Below are 16,194 nucleotides of genomic sequence, written 5' to 3'. Positions count from 1 at the left end.
GGAAGAGGAAGAGGAAGAGGAAGAGGAAGAGGAAGAGGAAGAGGAAGAGGAAGAGGAAGAGGAAGAGGAAGAGGAAGAGGAAGAGGAAGAGGAAGAGGAAGAGGAAGAGGAAGAGGAAGAGGAAGAGGAAGAGGAAGAGGAAGAGGAAGAGGAAGAGGAAGAGGAAGAGGAAGAGGAAGAGGAAGAGGAAGAGGAAGAGGAAGAGGAAGAGGAAGAGGAAGAGGAAGAGGAAGAGGAAGAGGAAGAGGAAGAGGAAGAGGAAGAGGAAAAGAAAGAGAACCTAGGATAGTTTCTAACTTATTCCCAACCTAATTCGTCTACCCTTAATCAGCTTCGAAGATGCACTATCAACAGTCTCACCAGTTTTCAGAAGGTCATATCGAATTACACCTCGCTGACCTCAGAAATCAAAAACATTGCCTTCTTACCGAAACAATCTGCAAAGATAGATGTCGATGTCGTCGGCTGGCCGGAATAAACATCTTTTACGCTTGGGATTCTTGAAATATATCCAATTTTCATTCACTGTCAAGTTCCAATATGACATGCCAAATTTCGCAAATGCTTTTCCCGTTTTTTTCTTTTTTTCTGTAGGTTAAATCATGTGAAAACCATCCATGCTCGGCGTATGCTTTCTCATATTTTGATTTTATTTATATCGGAAACGGATTTATCTAGTCTATAGTAAAAAAAACAAAGATGCATAAAAACCGTAGTAAGTTGACACAAAATCTACCATTTTTAGCACAAAAACAATTGTATTACTGTATGAAACTTCTGATGTTTTAAATTGGATATAAATCGATATGAATCTTAACCTTTTACATTAGCATATCTAACTATTGTTTGCGCACAACTAAATTAGGTTTCTCGGACACTCTGATTTGGAAAATCGTGTTATTTATAAAGTGGACTTGTGCTCCCTTGGCCGAGTGGTTAGCGTCATAACTAACATGCCGGGTGTTCGGGTTCGATTCCCGTTCTGGTCGGGGGAATTTTTCGTCAAAGAAATTTCCTCCGACTTGCACTGTGATCACGCGTATTCTAGAGCTTGCCACTCAAAATGCATTCAAGGCGTGTTATTTGGCATAGAAATCTCAACTAAGTACTAATAAAAATGACGCAAGTAATACTACGTTGAGACGGCGAAGTTCCTCTAGGAACGTTAGTGCCATTGAAGAAGAAGAAGAAGATAAAGTGGACTGAACGCGAACATAATTCATTTCCAGCACGAATGCTATCATGTGAAACAGCCTACGGTTCTTTTGAAACTGATTATCTATTTAGTCTACTAGTCTACTGTTTTGCTCTGCTCTCATTCGCGCAGCTTTCTTCCGCTTCGATCGGTCGTCTTCCCGTCAGTGCGAACGTTTTTCAGCCACTGGTTTCCTGACAAATTCTCACCGCAGTGTGAGGTCGGATATGATCCTAGTTTGGGATCGGTGTTTTGGGTTATTGTTGCTGATTTTTTGTCACTCTAAACACGATAACTCTATTCATTATTCTTCTACCTATGGAGCCACTACTCTTTGGCTTCCTAAACTAGCACACCGTGACTCCAGAAGATGTCCACCAATTCCTGACTCTTCTACAATCCATAACATAGTGACAGAGCGCCTGCTCTTCGGTAGAACACCGAAACTTGAGACATAAACAATTGTTCCTTTCCCCTTTAGGAGACAATATGTTTCCACAAAAGACATGTTACTGGAGTAAAATGAAGATTTAGGTGAGTACCGCATCGCTAAAATGGAATGAAGTTTGCCAAAACTATCGTGGAACTATATAAAGCCCTTTTGTTGAGTGTCAACAGTGTTGAGAAAAATGAAATGGAACGAAATGAAGCTAATTGAAATGATTTGAATGCAACGAATCAAACATTTCGCAAACACATGATGAAACAAAACAAAAAGGGGTAGCAGATTTCGTCTTTGCCGAAAATTATTTGTTATCATGGCGAAAAATTGCATCATATCGATTGTTCTTACCATGCTTACCATGAAGCTTATCTCACCAGCTGAGCGGTACGATAAGATATCAACCACAGCTCGTGGTGGATTGAAATCGCTAACCGTTAGTCAAAAATTTGCCACCACAATGAACTCACGCTGGGTACTTGCTTTTCTGATAGTCTCTCTACTAACCGCGTCAGAATGTGCAAAAATTCTTGGTGTTCTTCCTGTCGGTAGATCTCATGGCATTATTGGCAATGCATACATAAGAACATTGACGGAAGCCGGACATGAGCTGACCGTCATTACAACAGAACCTCTGAAGAATCCACCGAAAAATTATAGTGAAATTCTACTAACCGGAACAGATGAAGAAAACGAGGAAGAGGATGAGAACATGTTCGAATTCCAAAATTCAGGTGTGTTGTCGAGCGCTATAATGCTGATAATGATGTACAACGAGTTTGCCGACATGATATGTGAGAATGTCCTGCAGCATCCGAAGGTTTTGAAATTTCTGGAAACAGAGGAACACTTTGACCTAGTCATAACGGAATCATTTTTGACGGAGTCACTGTATGGATTCGCTCAACACTTCGACGCTCCGCTAATCACCATCTCAACATTTGGCAGCTCGATGTGGACTAATGAGCTGGTAGGGACCCCCGCTCCCCCATCGCACGTCGCGCACTTCATGCTAAGCTTCACTGACCATATGACGTTCTGGGAGCGGCTCCAAAACTCTGCGATGTATCTCCTGGATCATGTTTATTATCATCTTCTATATCTACCAAAACAAAAGCAGTCATATGACAAAACATTTCCGATGGCAAAACAGACTTTCGAACAGCAAATGCAAAACGTGTCATTGGTGTTCTTGAATCAACATTTCAGTTTGAGCTTCCCGAGGCCGTATCCTCCGAATATGGTGGAAGTTGGAGGAATTCAGGTGGAAGGAGCGAAGCCTCTGCCCGAGGTAAGCAAAGTAATCACAAAACACAAATTACACAATTCCAATATTGCTGTTCCTTTAGGACCTACAAAAATTCCTGGATGAGGCACCGGATGGTGTCATCTATTTCTGCATGGGATCCAACATCAAATCTAAACATTTTCCGGAGGAAAAACGTGAAGCATTCATCCGAAACTTCGCGAAGTTGAAAGAGCGAGTCTTGTGGAAATTTGAAGACGAAACCATTGCGAATCTACCACCGAATTTGAAAATTAAATCATGGATGCCACAAAAAGACATTCTGGCTCATCCGAATGTGAAGCTTTTCATCACCCACGGTGGTCTACTCAGCACGACAGAGGCACTCTACTTCGGAAAACCAATGATTGGAATACCAGTGTTTGGAGATCAGATGATGAATATCCGCAGATCGGTACGTGCCGGATACGCAGTTTTGCTGGAATATCAAGACATTAACGAAGCGACAGTTCATCGTGCCATCCACACGGTACTGAGCGATCCTTCGTACGCCAAGAATGCTCAATTGGTTTCCCGAAGCTTCCGAGACAAACCGATGACACCAAAAGAGACTGCCGCTTTCTGGGTGGAATACGTAATTCGCCACAAAGGAGCCCCACAACTGAGGTCGCCAGCGATGCAACTCTCGTTCTTCCAGTATCATCTGCTTGATGTTTATGCGGTGGTGTTCTTGATTATGATATTGACAGGAGCGATGGTTGGGTTTTTTGTTAGGAAAATTTACCGAAAGATCTTCAAACCAATCAAACACGTGACACGCAAAAAGAAGCGAACATAATGTGATGTAGCGAAGTATATATTTTTTGTGAAATTAGTAAACTAATTCTTTCTTTAGAATTTGCTGTGGAAGACAAGCATGGCTATTTTTGCAGAATGTATGGCTCGTCTTACTGTTGAGAATAAAAAAAATAAAAGCTGATTGAGCTCGTTAAAAACTGCGTATTACAATTACAGGCAACCTATTTTTTGTGCGGGTGATAGGGACCGCACAAAAAAGTCGCATTAAACATCGTGCAAAACTTCACCAGCAGCTTTGAAAAATCGTGTTCGGTACACATTTTGAAAAAACCTTTTTTTGTGCGGTAGATAGGGACCGCATAAAAAAAGTTTCCCCCAAGAAAATAACTCAAATCCACGCCATTCATCGTTCAATTTCCTTTTGTTTCGCTGTTTTGCGATGGGACATTTTGCCTTTATGGTTGCGCGTTGCGGCATGCCGGATACAACGCTCTGGAAATTCGTTTATAATGGCGATCGGAGACGCTCCAGGAAGATTCTTAAAAGAAGGAGAGTGAATTCGATGGCCGTATTAGACGTCCGTACAGTCTCTAGCACCGTGATCATTCTAGCCGCACTTGGAGTACAGACTGAATCTGTGGAGGTCCTTACATTTTTACGCCTGATGACCGAATCCCATGCATGTTAAATATCTCTCCATTTGCTTGGCCACTCGACCACATTAGGAAACCTTTTCAATCCTTTATCCTTTTCAAACTTTCAGGCAATAAAATATAACCCATTAGTAAGATTTTCGCATATTTATTTCATTCAACTTCAATATCATAGTCATATGCTCGCACCTTACGCTTAACTCCACTCATAAGGTTCTGTACAACATCTGGCTTCAGCTACTTCTGTACGGAAACCCACTTTTTCTTCGTATCTTCCTCAGATTTGATCTCCTTGGGATGCTTCCGTAGTAAAGGGTGTGTCACATCAAATTGCATCACGGAAAAAACGCTGTAGAAATTCGCCCAGTAGACCGATCCTTTTGAAAATTTTAGACAGTAAAATAAAAACTATTAAACAACTTTTGGCATTTTCTTTTTATTCATACTTCGAGCCCAAGCCCGTATGCTCGCACCTTCCTCTTTAACCCGTCCATAAGGTTCTGTACAACGTCAGGTTGTAGTTTTTTTTGAACAGAAATCCATTTTCTCTTGAAGCCCGCCTCCGATTTGACAACTTTTGGGTTCTTCCGGAGGGCCTGCTTCATAATCGCCCAATATTTCTCTATTGGGCGAAGCTCCGGCGCGTTGGGCGGGTTCATTTCCTTTGGCACGAAGGTGACCCCGTTGGCTTCGTACCACTCCAACACGTCCTTTGAATAGTGGCACGAAGCGAGATCCGGCCAGAAGATGGTCGAGCCCTCGTGCTGCTTCAATAGTGGTAGTAAGCGCTTCTGTAGGCACTCCTTAAGGTAAACCTGCCCGTTTACCGTGCCGGTCATCACGAAGGGGGCGCTCCGCTTTCCGCAAGAGCAGATCGCTTGCCACACCATGTACTTTTTGGCAAACTTGGATAGTTTCTGCTTGCGAATCTCCTCCGGAACGCTGAATTTGTCCTCTGCGGAGAAGAACAACAGGCCCGGCAGCTGACGAAAGTCCGCTTTGACGTAGGTTTCGTCGTCCATTACCAGGCAATGCGGCTTCGTCAGCATTTCGGTGTACAGCTTCCGGGCTCGCGTCTTCCCCACCATGTTTTGCCTTTCGTCGCGGTTAGGAGCCTTCTGAACCTTGTCCGCTGGACGAATGAACTTGACAAACTCAGCTTATTGGCGACATCCCAGACCGAACTTCTCGGATCACGTCTAAACTGCTTAACTACGCGCTTGTGATCTTTTTTCACTGACGGAGCATCCATTTTTGCCGTTCTTCACCTTCCGGTCGATGGTTAGGTTCTCGAAGTATCGTTTTAGTACTCTGCTGACCGTGGATTGGACGATTCTCAGCATCTTACCGATGACCCGATGTGACAACTCCGGATTCTCGAAATGAGTGCACAGGATTAATTCACGACGCTCTTTTTCGTTCGACGACATTTTTCCAAATTTACGAAAAATTGACAGTGAAGCATGGCCAACGTGATCTATACACTCTTATCTTATTATAAGCGAAAGCTGAAGATATAATTCCTAAAAATTAAATTTCTACAGCGTTTTTTCCGTGATGCAATTTGATGTGACACACCCTTTTCCTGCTTTATAATAGCCCAGAATTTTTCGATGAGTGTTAGTTCCGGTGCGTTAGGGGAAATCATGTCCTTGGGTACTAAAGTGACCCCAGTGGCACGAAGCTAGACCCGGCCAGAAGATCGTAGGGCCCTCTTGTTACTTCAACTGAGGAAGCAGACACTTTGGTAGACACTTCTTGAGGTAGATCCCGGTTGTGACGAACGGCGCACTCCGTTTGCCACATGAGCAGATCGTTTACCAAATCATGTATTTCTTGGCAAACATTTAAAATGTCTGCTTCCTTACTTCCCTCGGAACATCAAACTTGTGCTGGGCGGTGAAGAACAGCAGTCCCGGAAGCTGCCGGAAATTCGCCCTCACGTAAGTCTCATCATCCATCCGATAATTGCTGACTTCCGTGCAAGCTCTTCAAAAAGAGTAACATTTTCTCGAGCAATGCACTCGTTTATTTTGGTGGCATGTGAACCAGAACCGAGTGGAATGGAGATGTACGCACGATCTATGCGGAGGCGATCTGGCGCAGAGATCACGAGTTCAATTCTCACTCCCGACATTCTTCCAAAAATGGGAGTAAAATCAAATGAAAGGGCTTGACTAGTAGGATACCGTTATTTATGAAAAATGCAAATCTAAGATGGCGGCCACATCAAAATGGCGGATTACATATTTTCTTAGAACCCCACCAGTATGGGTATCTAATGAAAGGGCTTGACTAGTATAATACAGTTATTTATGAAAAATTCAAATCCCAAATGGCCACCACTACAAAATGGCGCCATATATATTTTTTTTCACAACCCCATCAATATGAGTATCAAATGAAAGGGCTTGACTAGTAGAATACAGTTATTTATGAAAAATGCAAATCCAAGATGGCGGCCACTATAAAATGGCTGATTTCATATTTTCTCAGAACCCCATCAATATGGGTATCAAATGAAAGGGCTTGGCTAGTAGAACACAGTTATTTATGAAAAATGGAAATCCAAAATGACCGCAATCGCAAGATGGCGCCATATATATTTTTTTCACAACCCATCATCAATATGCGTTTCAAATGAAAAGGCTTGACTAGTAGAACACATTTATTTATGAAAAATGCCCAAAAATGTATCAAAAGAAAGTTCTCGACTAGTAGAACATAGCGGATAATGAAAAATTCAATTTCAAGATGGCCGCAGTCCCCAAACAACTAATTACTTTTTCAATGGTTTCATTCAGCTTGACCTGTTTCTATGTATGTTTGAATGTTTGTTGGGTTGTCCCACATTAATAGAAAATTGACCTCGTTCCTGTTGAATGATCGACCTGAAATTTTGGAACATACATTTAATTCTACTGTCATTATAAAACTGCGTATTCCAACATCTTGAAAAATTCAATTTGGCCGCCGCAAAAAAATGGCTTGATTTGAAGAACACACTACACTATGAACAACATAAATTCGAAAAGGTCGCCACCACAAAATGGTCGACTATGTATTTTTTGCAATCCCCTCAATATTGGTATCAAATGAAATGATTTGACTAATAGAATACTGCTCAGGTCGGACTCGATTATATACAGACTCGATTATATGTGATTCGATTATATACAATTTTGGACTCGATTATATTCAGTTTGGAAAAAAAATTGTTTTTATATTTCAAATATGGCTTATTTCATGAAGAAATGTAATCTTTCAACGTTAAGGTGGAGTTTAAGTGGCTATTACATGTACAATGGGGTAAAAATCGTGATTTTTGACGATTTTGCTTGAATTTTCACCAGGAATTGTTTATATCGATATTGCAGCTTAATTAAGAAAGATATTATGCGTCAAAGAACAAATTGTGGAGCGGTGGTAAAAAATGGTTTTGACTCGATTATCCGGAGGATTCGATTATCCGGAGTGAAAAAAAAATCAATACTCCGGATAATCGAGTCCGACCTGTATCTATAAATAAAAATGGAAGGCCAAATGTGTTGGTAAGCGCAAAACCCGAGGAAGTAATGGTTCAATTTGAGTCATCTATATTTCGTTGTATTCGTCTCTTCCCGTAGGTCAATATAGCGGAGAGAAAAATCAAAAAAATTGGAAAATTGAATTCCCATATGTTCTACAATTAGCTTAGCGTTGTTAGTCCATTTGATGTTGGCGCTAACGGAATTGATTTTTGTTCGAAAGTGGAAAAGGATTTTCAGATGGAATAACACATTCCTATATCTTCTATCTATATAAACAAAAATGGAAGGCCAAATGTGTTGGTGTGCCCTAAACCCGAGGAAGGAATGGACCGATTTGAGCTGTCTTTATTTTGTAATATTCTCTGTATCAAACATGTGTTCCAAGCAACGGAGAAATATGTTATTTTCAAATGCTTGATGAATCTTGAACGAGAATTGTGTCTGAAAATCTTGTATATGAAATCCTCTTGTCACGATGTTCGTTGTCAAACTCCTCCGAAACGGCTCGACCGATTTTAATGATATTATACTCAAAAAACTTGGTAGGCATGAGAATAGGTCGTAAACTATATATGATACCGCTAGGATACCTTTTACTTTATATTTGATACTAATTAGGGTGGTCCCATGCAAATAAAATTTGAATAACTTTGTTTTCGTATTTTTTGCATAAATTTGGCTTGAAAAAAACTTATAACCATATATAACCAATTTCCACCCTCATCTCCTTTTTTTATCGCGATATATGTATTTTTATATAAACGATACCAAATAATTGATTCGTCGTTCGTTTTTTAAACAGGACGAATTTATTTACGTTGTTTAATGCCAGATGGCACTTCGTCCTCTTCATCGAATTTCACCCTACACATACGCAAGTAACCTCAATTCGACTAAAACTAGGAATATCGCCGGCGAGCTGGAAGCCTTTTCGGATGAGCACAATGAATTATTGAAATTATTCTAATCACACCCATGCTAACAATGCAAAATAACAGTCACGCTATTGTCGTCAATCCTGATAAAAAAAAACCGATTGAAGAGCACGTGTGTAGATCCAATGCGCCACAGTTACTTTAATTATTAGGAACATCATTACTCATTTTGAATTGATATTTTAATATTATGTGGTTGGAGGAGACGAAACAAACAAAAGAGTGCCCTCGATGGATTCTTATGTGTGTCGTTTGATGAATTGGCGCAGTCAGGACGACGTCATTCTAGGATGTCTTGAGCTGTATCAATAATCTATGGTCAACATATTCGCAAAGGTAGAGAGCGAGCGACTGCGATTCCTATGAGACAATCAACAGAAGCGGTTCGAGGAATGATAGCAAGACGCTATCATGAATAACACCTACACAGCCTTTGTTCAAACGACAGCACCTGTGTTCAAACAAAAGAAATACAGTCTTTAATGGGCTCTATTACAAAATTACACGTATTTCGTCCAACATGTTGCTGGATGTATACAAGATTTACAGAAGTATCGTTAAGTTCGGACTGTTTTCTAAGTATTTGAACAACATCGAGTAATGATTTTCATCCAAATTTAAGCAATTTAAAATTATTTTCGTGTCTGCTAATCTGATACAGATTAAATTGCTCCACGAATACGGATTACTTTTTTTGAAGTTTATTTTGCGCCGAGGCAAGGTTGCTACATTTCATAGCACGAATGATCAGATTTCTGAATGCAAAAGACGAATCCTGAGATCCGATCGATCCGGTCCATTTCTCTGTACATCATAGATCTCATCTCCATCTCCACATCACACTCAGGTTCGGGAAGTTCCCACGGTCCAATGCAATACACGGTCAAATCTTCACGTATCTGCTCGATATCCACGTGGAATCTATCATTCATCGATCATAGTCAATAAATTTTATAGATCGTTGAAACATTTGAGCACACATGTATTGCAATACATTAGTTATTTTTTATTCAACAGTCAAAATATTCACTAGAAGTAATTTATATGGCAGAACAACGTTTGCCGAGTCAGCTAGTAATTTTATATATTAAAGTCGAATTTCTGAAGAAGTATTAGACAATTTATAGTAAAAGGAAATTGTAAAGGGTCAAAGGGTAATCAATCAATGAAGAGTTCAGTGATTGGACTCACTAACGTTCACTTAGTAAGAAAACGTGGATGTTTGAAAGTTGTTTCAAAGATGTTTCAAATCAAAAATTCTATTTTGGGCGGGATGAAGTTCGTCGGGTCAGCTAGTTTAGAAAATAAAAATTATTTTTTTTCATTTTTCTGAGGTTTAGTTCAATGTTGGTGATTGACGAGAGAATCGACGAAAGCATTCAACTTTTTTCAGCATGTGAAAACAACTTCTTCAATCAATGTGTTCGTCTCGCATCATACGATACCACTCAGTGAGTGAGCGAATCCAAACATGTGGTAGACAAGTTCATTCTGTCTCGTAAGTAGAAAGAACAGCAGCTCTGTCGACCAATGATTCACTCTCCGTCGATCGGATTTGTGTGCGGATGAGACAGAGAAGGATCGCCAAGCGATAATTTTCCCGTGATTGTACTCATTTGAACAATTATCATACCGACAGCAAGCGTTTTGAGGGCCAATGCAGCAAATGTCTGTATATTGTGATGCATACCGTACAAATATTTATAACCAGGGAACAAAGCGGCGATTTTTATTCGATCAGTTGTTTTTGAATGTCCCCCACTTATTCTTTAAATTTATCAGGTGTGATACATATTTTAGATTAATGTGGGTTAATTGTATATGCGATAAAAGATGTTATGATTTGTAAATGCTTGTGGTACAGTAGTTTGCTTCCGAAGAATAGCAGCATAAAGGACATTGGAAAACCGCCAGCAAGTAACTTTTAACGACCAAAAAAAAACAGGACCACCGGTAACGTAAAGAAGAAAACATCGAATAAAAAAGTCTGGTGCATGAGAATATACACACAGATATGATGAAATTGATAGCAAGCATTTTTATGTTATCCGGATGGTCAATATTTACCAGTTTTCGCATGGAGTATAGCGTTTCACCAATCGATGGAAAATAAATACGATACAGTAATCTTCCGAATATACATATTTCAGTTTTTGCGGAATGTTTCTTCAGGAAAGAAATGAAGTTCTAATGTAAATCCGAAAGAACTTTTCACACCATCAAATAACGTTACGTTCCAGATTGTATCCATTACTTCTCCCAACAAAACGTTTTTAACCTGTTTTTAACCCTAATATACTCGCGCTAATGGTCTCCCAGACCGACAATCAATAATTTTGTTTTAAAGAGGATGAATTAAATCACTTTAAAAACTGAGTTAAGGCGAAGAACACATATTAATAGATTATCACGTATGCTGCAAGGAATAGTGAACAGCTTTTCTTCTGTTAAGAACTTATTAACAGAAAAGGTTACTGTTGGACGTGCCAACTAGAGGAAAATTTTTCGAAAGATTGAACCACCACAGGGATTTTTGATTGGTTAAAATTTCCTTTAATAAAGTAAATATGTAAATTACAATACAAAATGTTTCCTTTCAATTAGGCTTACGTTTAGTGCTTCCTCTAATTATTTAAATTTTACTTCTAGCAAAATATCTTTTTATACTAATTCCGCGACTCAATTCAATTGATTACACACTTTTTGTTTTAAGCAATAGGATGATTGTTTCCATTCGATCGCCAGCTCCAATTGTTCCATCTACCAATGTGTTGTGGATGATAGGTGCGCACCGTCCGAGGAACGTAACAGTTACAATCATGATTTTTTGGGGTTATATTGAAATAATTTTAATATAAGTTAAGAAAGAGTAAGTACAGGTCGGACTCGATTATCCGGAGGTTCGATCATCCGGAATTTTAGACTCGATCATCCGGAGTATTTTGGTTTTGATTTTTTTTGATCGAAAGTTTTGAACAATTTGTTAATATACTTTATAAATATGGTTATTTGAACAAATTTGTACGAAGCTAGATAGAGGAGAGAGCTGGAAAAAGGGTTGGTCTATACAACCAGTTTCGATTATCTGCAGTAAATTTATATACGTTGGCAATTCCAAATTTAAATGAATACATCGATTTAATATCTAAACATACCTAATATGATAATTTAATGAAACATGGATGTAGTTAGGATGAGCAGTGTCTGTTTAGTATGTTTTAATTCGGTTATCAACAGTGCATCATATGATCTTTCGAATAATCATGGATGTCGTAAGGAAAATGAAAAGTTGGGGTAGGTGTGTTGAGATTGTTGCAAAGAATACAAAATAAGTGATTAATCTTTGAATCCGCTTGGATAGTCCTTTGATTTATTGGATTCTCAAAAGATGTCTATTTCGCATCTTCATATGTTACGATATTATCGCAGAATAGATTTAATTTAATTTATTTTTTTTCTTGCAAATTATTATTTATTTTGGTTTAAAAATAAATTCATGAGTAACGATGTGCATTAGAATGGTCATCTCAAATTTACGAATGGGACTTCCTGAAAAAAATGATTACCTCGAAAAAATACACTATACAACATTTTAGCTCATTCAGACTTTACTTACTGTTGTCGTAAAGACGCCAAAGTTTGAGTCTTCCGAAAACCATAGAATCACGGTTCATGCGTTCATGCGTTTATTTACAGCCGACAACGGGATCAATGGAATCATTCGGTACCTCGTCCCAAGCCTCGGCCACCCAAAACATAGCATCCCTAATGTTGATTCGCTTAACCATCTCATCGAACTCTCCTTGGCTCCTGGATGCCAAGCTTTTGCTTGTAGTTGGACTTTCATCATTTGATCATTTGAATAATATTTTGGTTCATGAGCTGTAACAAGGCAATGTTTTTTTTTCGAATTTCAAAACATTATTCCTCCCCCATGGGGCGCTAGTCAATTTGTGGCTAAGATACTGCATTGTACAAATAAGTCAGTGCAAACCATAGTTATTTTACGTTTACCGAGAGATTTCCTTTTAATTTTCTTGTGATTCGATTATCCGGAAAATTCGATCATCCGGAGTGAAAATAAAATCAACATTCCGTTTCATCTCTAGTCGAGAGTGAGCAGTCTGAGAAACTGATCATCCATTGCAGACCATTGGACAAAACGATTTCTTCAAAGATTTGGTGTTTTTGCGAAAGCCATCAAAGTCCAGCGCGGATACAACCAGGTTACAAAACTAGAGGGACGAGATCTAGCTTCATGAGGATGCATCGTATGCCTTTTCGAAATTTACAACAAATCAGCCTAGCCAGCAAGTAATCAACTACCCATCCCCTCTTGGATGATGCCTACACACGCTATTAATGATTTTTTCACACGCTACCAATGATACATCATTGATTTTTGATACAAGTTATCTCAAAAGCTTATTTCAATAAGTGCGATCGTTTGCCCCATAGGCTGCGAACTTGTGCCTCCACTATTGGACAAAAATCCGCTTTTGACAATTTGTATTATAATAAATATTGGACAAGCAAAACTCGAAGCATTTATAGATTGCGTTTCGAAGGTTATATATAGTTACTATTTAGTAAGCAAACTGAACCCTATTGGCTTTCCTTTTAAAAGTTATTAGACCACAACTGTTAGGTGCGCACCTGCGAGCATTAGCACATCGAAAAGTTATATTTTCATCGCATCGAATTTTTGCCTTGCGATTCAATTCTTTTCTGAAAGCGACACCACTCTATCACCACCACTCTACCACTCTATCGACCGCTATTTTGTCTGAACATGTTTATGTTTTGCTTGTCCAAGATTAATACCATCTTCACTGGCATCTTCACTGATTTTAAATCATTTGGATTTTTTTTTTTTCAGATAATCAGAAGTGAAGTTGGTTCATCAGCAAGCCGTGGAATAAAGGTGACGTATAATTTTCATCATAACGAATATTTCAGATTTTCTTTGTGATTTTTCTTTCTCTAAGACATTTCAGCGTTTTGAAAACCTTTTCCGGAAGAAATAGTGCAGTTACTGGACCCATTTGTTCAGCGAGTGAAATTCCCCGAAGAAGATATTCGATTTTTGCAAGTACTTTCGGTGTGTGAAGCTGTATTGAACCTTGGAACAGGATTTTTGAAGATTTCTTGCCACTGGAAAATATAAAGCAGCTACGTTTTTGTTTTGTTTTATTCTATTTATCTGTTTCTTTATTTATTTAATTATTTTTTTTTAATACATATATAATTATTTTAACTTCTGTGCGTGTTAGACGTTTTATGCTCTTTCTACTCTCAGTTTTGTTTCACAAATTTTTCTAAATGGAGGGGAACGAAACCTCCGATGTTGATATGACCATCGTAGATACTCCTCATGATTGTTTTTCTGAAGTTCGTCCTTCAAAGAAAAAGAAGAATCAATTACTGTCAAATTCGACACCCAACCCAACAAAAAATTCTACACATCCAACAAATGATCCTGTTTCACTCACCTCGGTTCAAAATCCAATTAATTCTCTTCAGCATTCAATCATCGAGAATGTTCCTTCCAAGAATCTTTCTCGAATTCGACAATACCAGAACGTTTCGGGATCATCGAAAACACGTTGGGTGGTATTCTTCCGTCCCAAAGGGAAACCTTTAAGGGTGACCCAAATTTGCAAAGACTTGAAGTCTAAGTACTCAAGTGTCTTGGAAATTACAAAAGTGAATAAAGACAAACTTCGTGTTGTGCTCTCGGATTGCAAAGACGCTAATGCGATTGTTAATAATTCTTTGTTCACTGATGAATATCGAGTGTATATTCCGGCACACATTGTTGAAATCGATGGTGTGGTTTCGGAAAAATCTCTCCAACTAAAAGATTTCGAAAACGCAGAGGGTATTTTTCATGATGTAAAACTTCCTCATATAAAAATTTTGGAAGTAAGATCCCTGAATTAATTTTTAATGCATGGTACGAAAAGAAATATTTCCCATCTGGTTCTTTCAGAATCTCCTCTGAGGGCACAGCTCTTCCAAATTATGTGCTCATTGATAAGCTTCGTCTTCCAGTTCGGTTATTTACTCCCAAAATTATGACATGCACTAATTGCAAACAGTTAGGTCACACTAAAACCTTCTGTTGCAATAAAATTAAATGTTCTAAATGTGGAGTCGACCATGATGAAAGCACTTGCAATAAGGATGCTGATAAATGCATTCTTTGTGGAGGTGTTCCTCACACAGTTAAGGAATGTCCAAAATACAAATCCCGTTCTATTAAACTTAAACAATCACTTAAGGATCGTTCTAAGCGAACCTTTGCTGATATTCTTAAGGCAGCTTCACCTCAGGTATCCGAGGTTTCAGAAAATCGTTTCTCTGTTTTATCAGAGGATGATGAATCGGATACTACTTTCGATCCAATAATCGCGAGAAGAGCTAGAAAGAGAAAAAATACTTCCTCCTCCAAGCCTGCTAAAAAAAGAGGGTTATCCTCTAATCAACCAGAAGCTTCTTCTCATTTTTCTGCTCCTTCCAACAATAACCCTCCTGGTTGGGGATCCTCTAACTATGACGTTCATTTCCCTGAATTGTCATGTCATTCCAGATTCGCTTCTCAATCGGCTCCTGAACCCCAATCATTTACAGGAGGTATTTCTTTTTCTTCGATTGTTGGATGGATCTTTGATATTTTCGGAATTTCAGATTCAATGAAATGTCTCATTTCTGCTTGGCTCCCTACTATCAGTCAGTTAGCTAAGCAAATGGTTTCCTCTCCTTCATTAATTTCGATGCCTAATTTATTGAATGAGTCAGAGAAATCTACTATTTTACAGTGGAATTGTAGAAGTCTTCTACCAAAACTTGACTCTTTCAAGCAAATGCTCCATTTTTTGAATTGTGATGTGTTTGCTTTATCTGAAACATGGCTTCGTTCGGACAATGTGTTAAACATCCATGATTTCAATATTATTCGTTTAGACCGTGATGATTCCTATGGAGGAGTTCTCATAGGTATTAAAAAATGCTATCCATTTTACAGGATTCCCTTGCCTTTAGTCACAGGAATTGAAATTCTTGCGTGTCAGGCACGTATCAAGGGTAGAGATTTGTGCATTGCTTCTATTTAAATTCCTCCAAGTACAATGCTTAATTATCGAAACCTTGTGAATATAATTGAGCTTCTACCGCAACCTCATCTTATTTTAGGAGATTTCAACTCACATGGAATTGGCTGGGGTGAGTCTTTTGACGATCGCAGAGCTAATTCTATTTATGATCTATGCGATGAATTCAACATGACAATTTTGAATACAGGTGATATAACAAGAATTGCTCCATCACCAGGCCGCGCAAGTCGCTTAGATCTATCCCTTTGTTCTTCCTCTTTATCATTAGATTGTTATTGGA

At 38.8% G+C, this 16,194-nt stretch overlaps 2 protein-coding genes across 7 annotated transcripts in view; one reads left to right on the top strand and one right to left on the bottom strand.

The window, feature by feature from the left end:
• LOC129764388 (calmodulin-binding transcription activator 1) overlaps window positions 1–16,194 on the bottom strand; it is a 675,564-nt gene that overhangs the window by 351,475 nt on the left and 307,895 nt on the right. The window lies entirely within an intron of this gene.
• LOC129764393 (UDP-glycosyltransferase UGT5-like) lies at window positions 2,091–3,789 on the top strand. Its single transcript, XM_055763420.1, has 2 exons — window positions 2,091–2,928; window positions 2,987–3,789. The coding sequence occupies exons 1-2, from the start codon at window positions 2,098–2,100 to the stop codon at window positions 3,719–3,721; spliced, it is 1,566 nt and encodes a 521-aa protein (XP_055619395.1). The 5' UTR covers window positions 2,091–2,097; the 3' UTR covers window positions 3,722–3,789.

The sequence above is a fragment of the Toxorhynchites rutilus genome, chromosome 2 (genome assembly GCF_029784135.1).
Source record: "Toxorhynchites rutilus septentrionalis strain SRP chromosome 2, ASM2978413v1, whole genome shotgun sequence".
NCBI classification, from domain to species: domain Eukaryota; kingdom Metazoa; phylum Arthropoda; class Insecta; order Diptera; family Culicidae; genus Toxorhynchites; species Toxorhynchites rutilus.
This window is presented reverse-complemented; position numbering and strand designations above follow the sequence as displayed.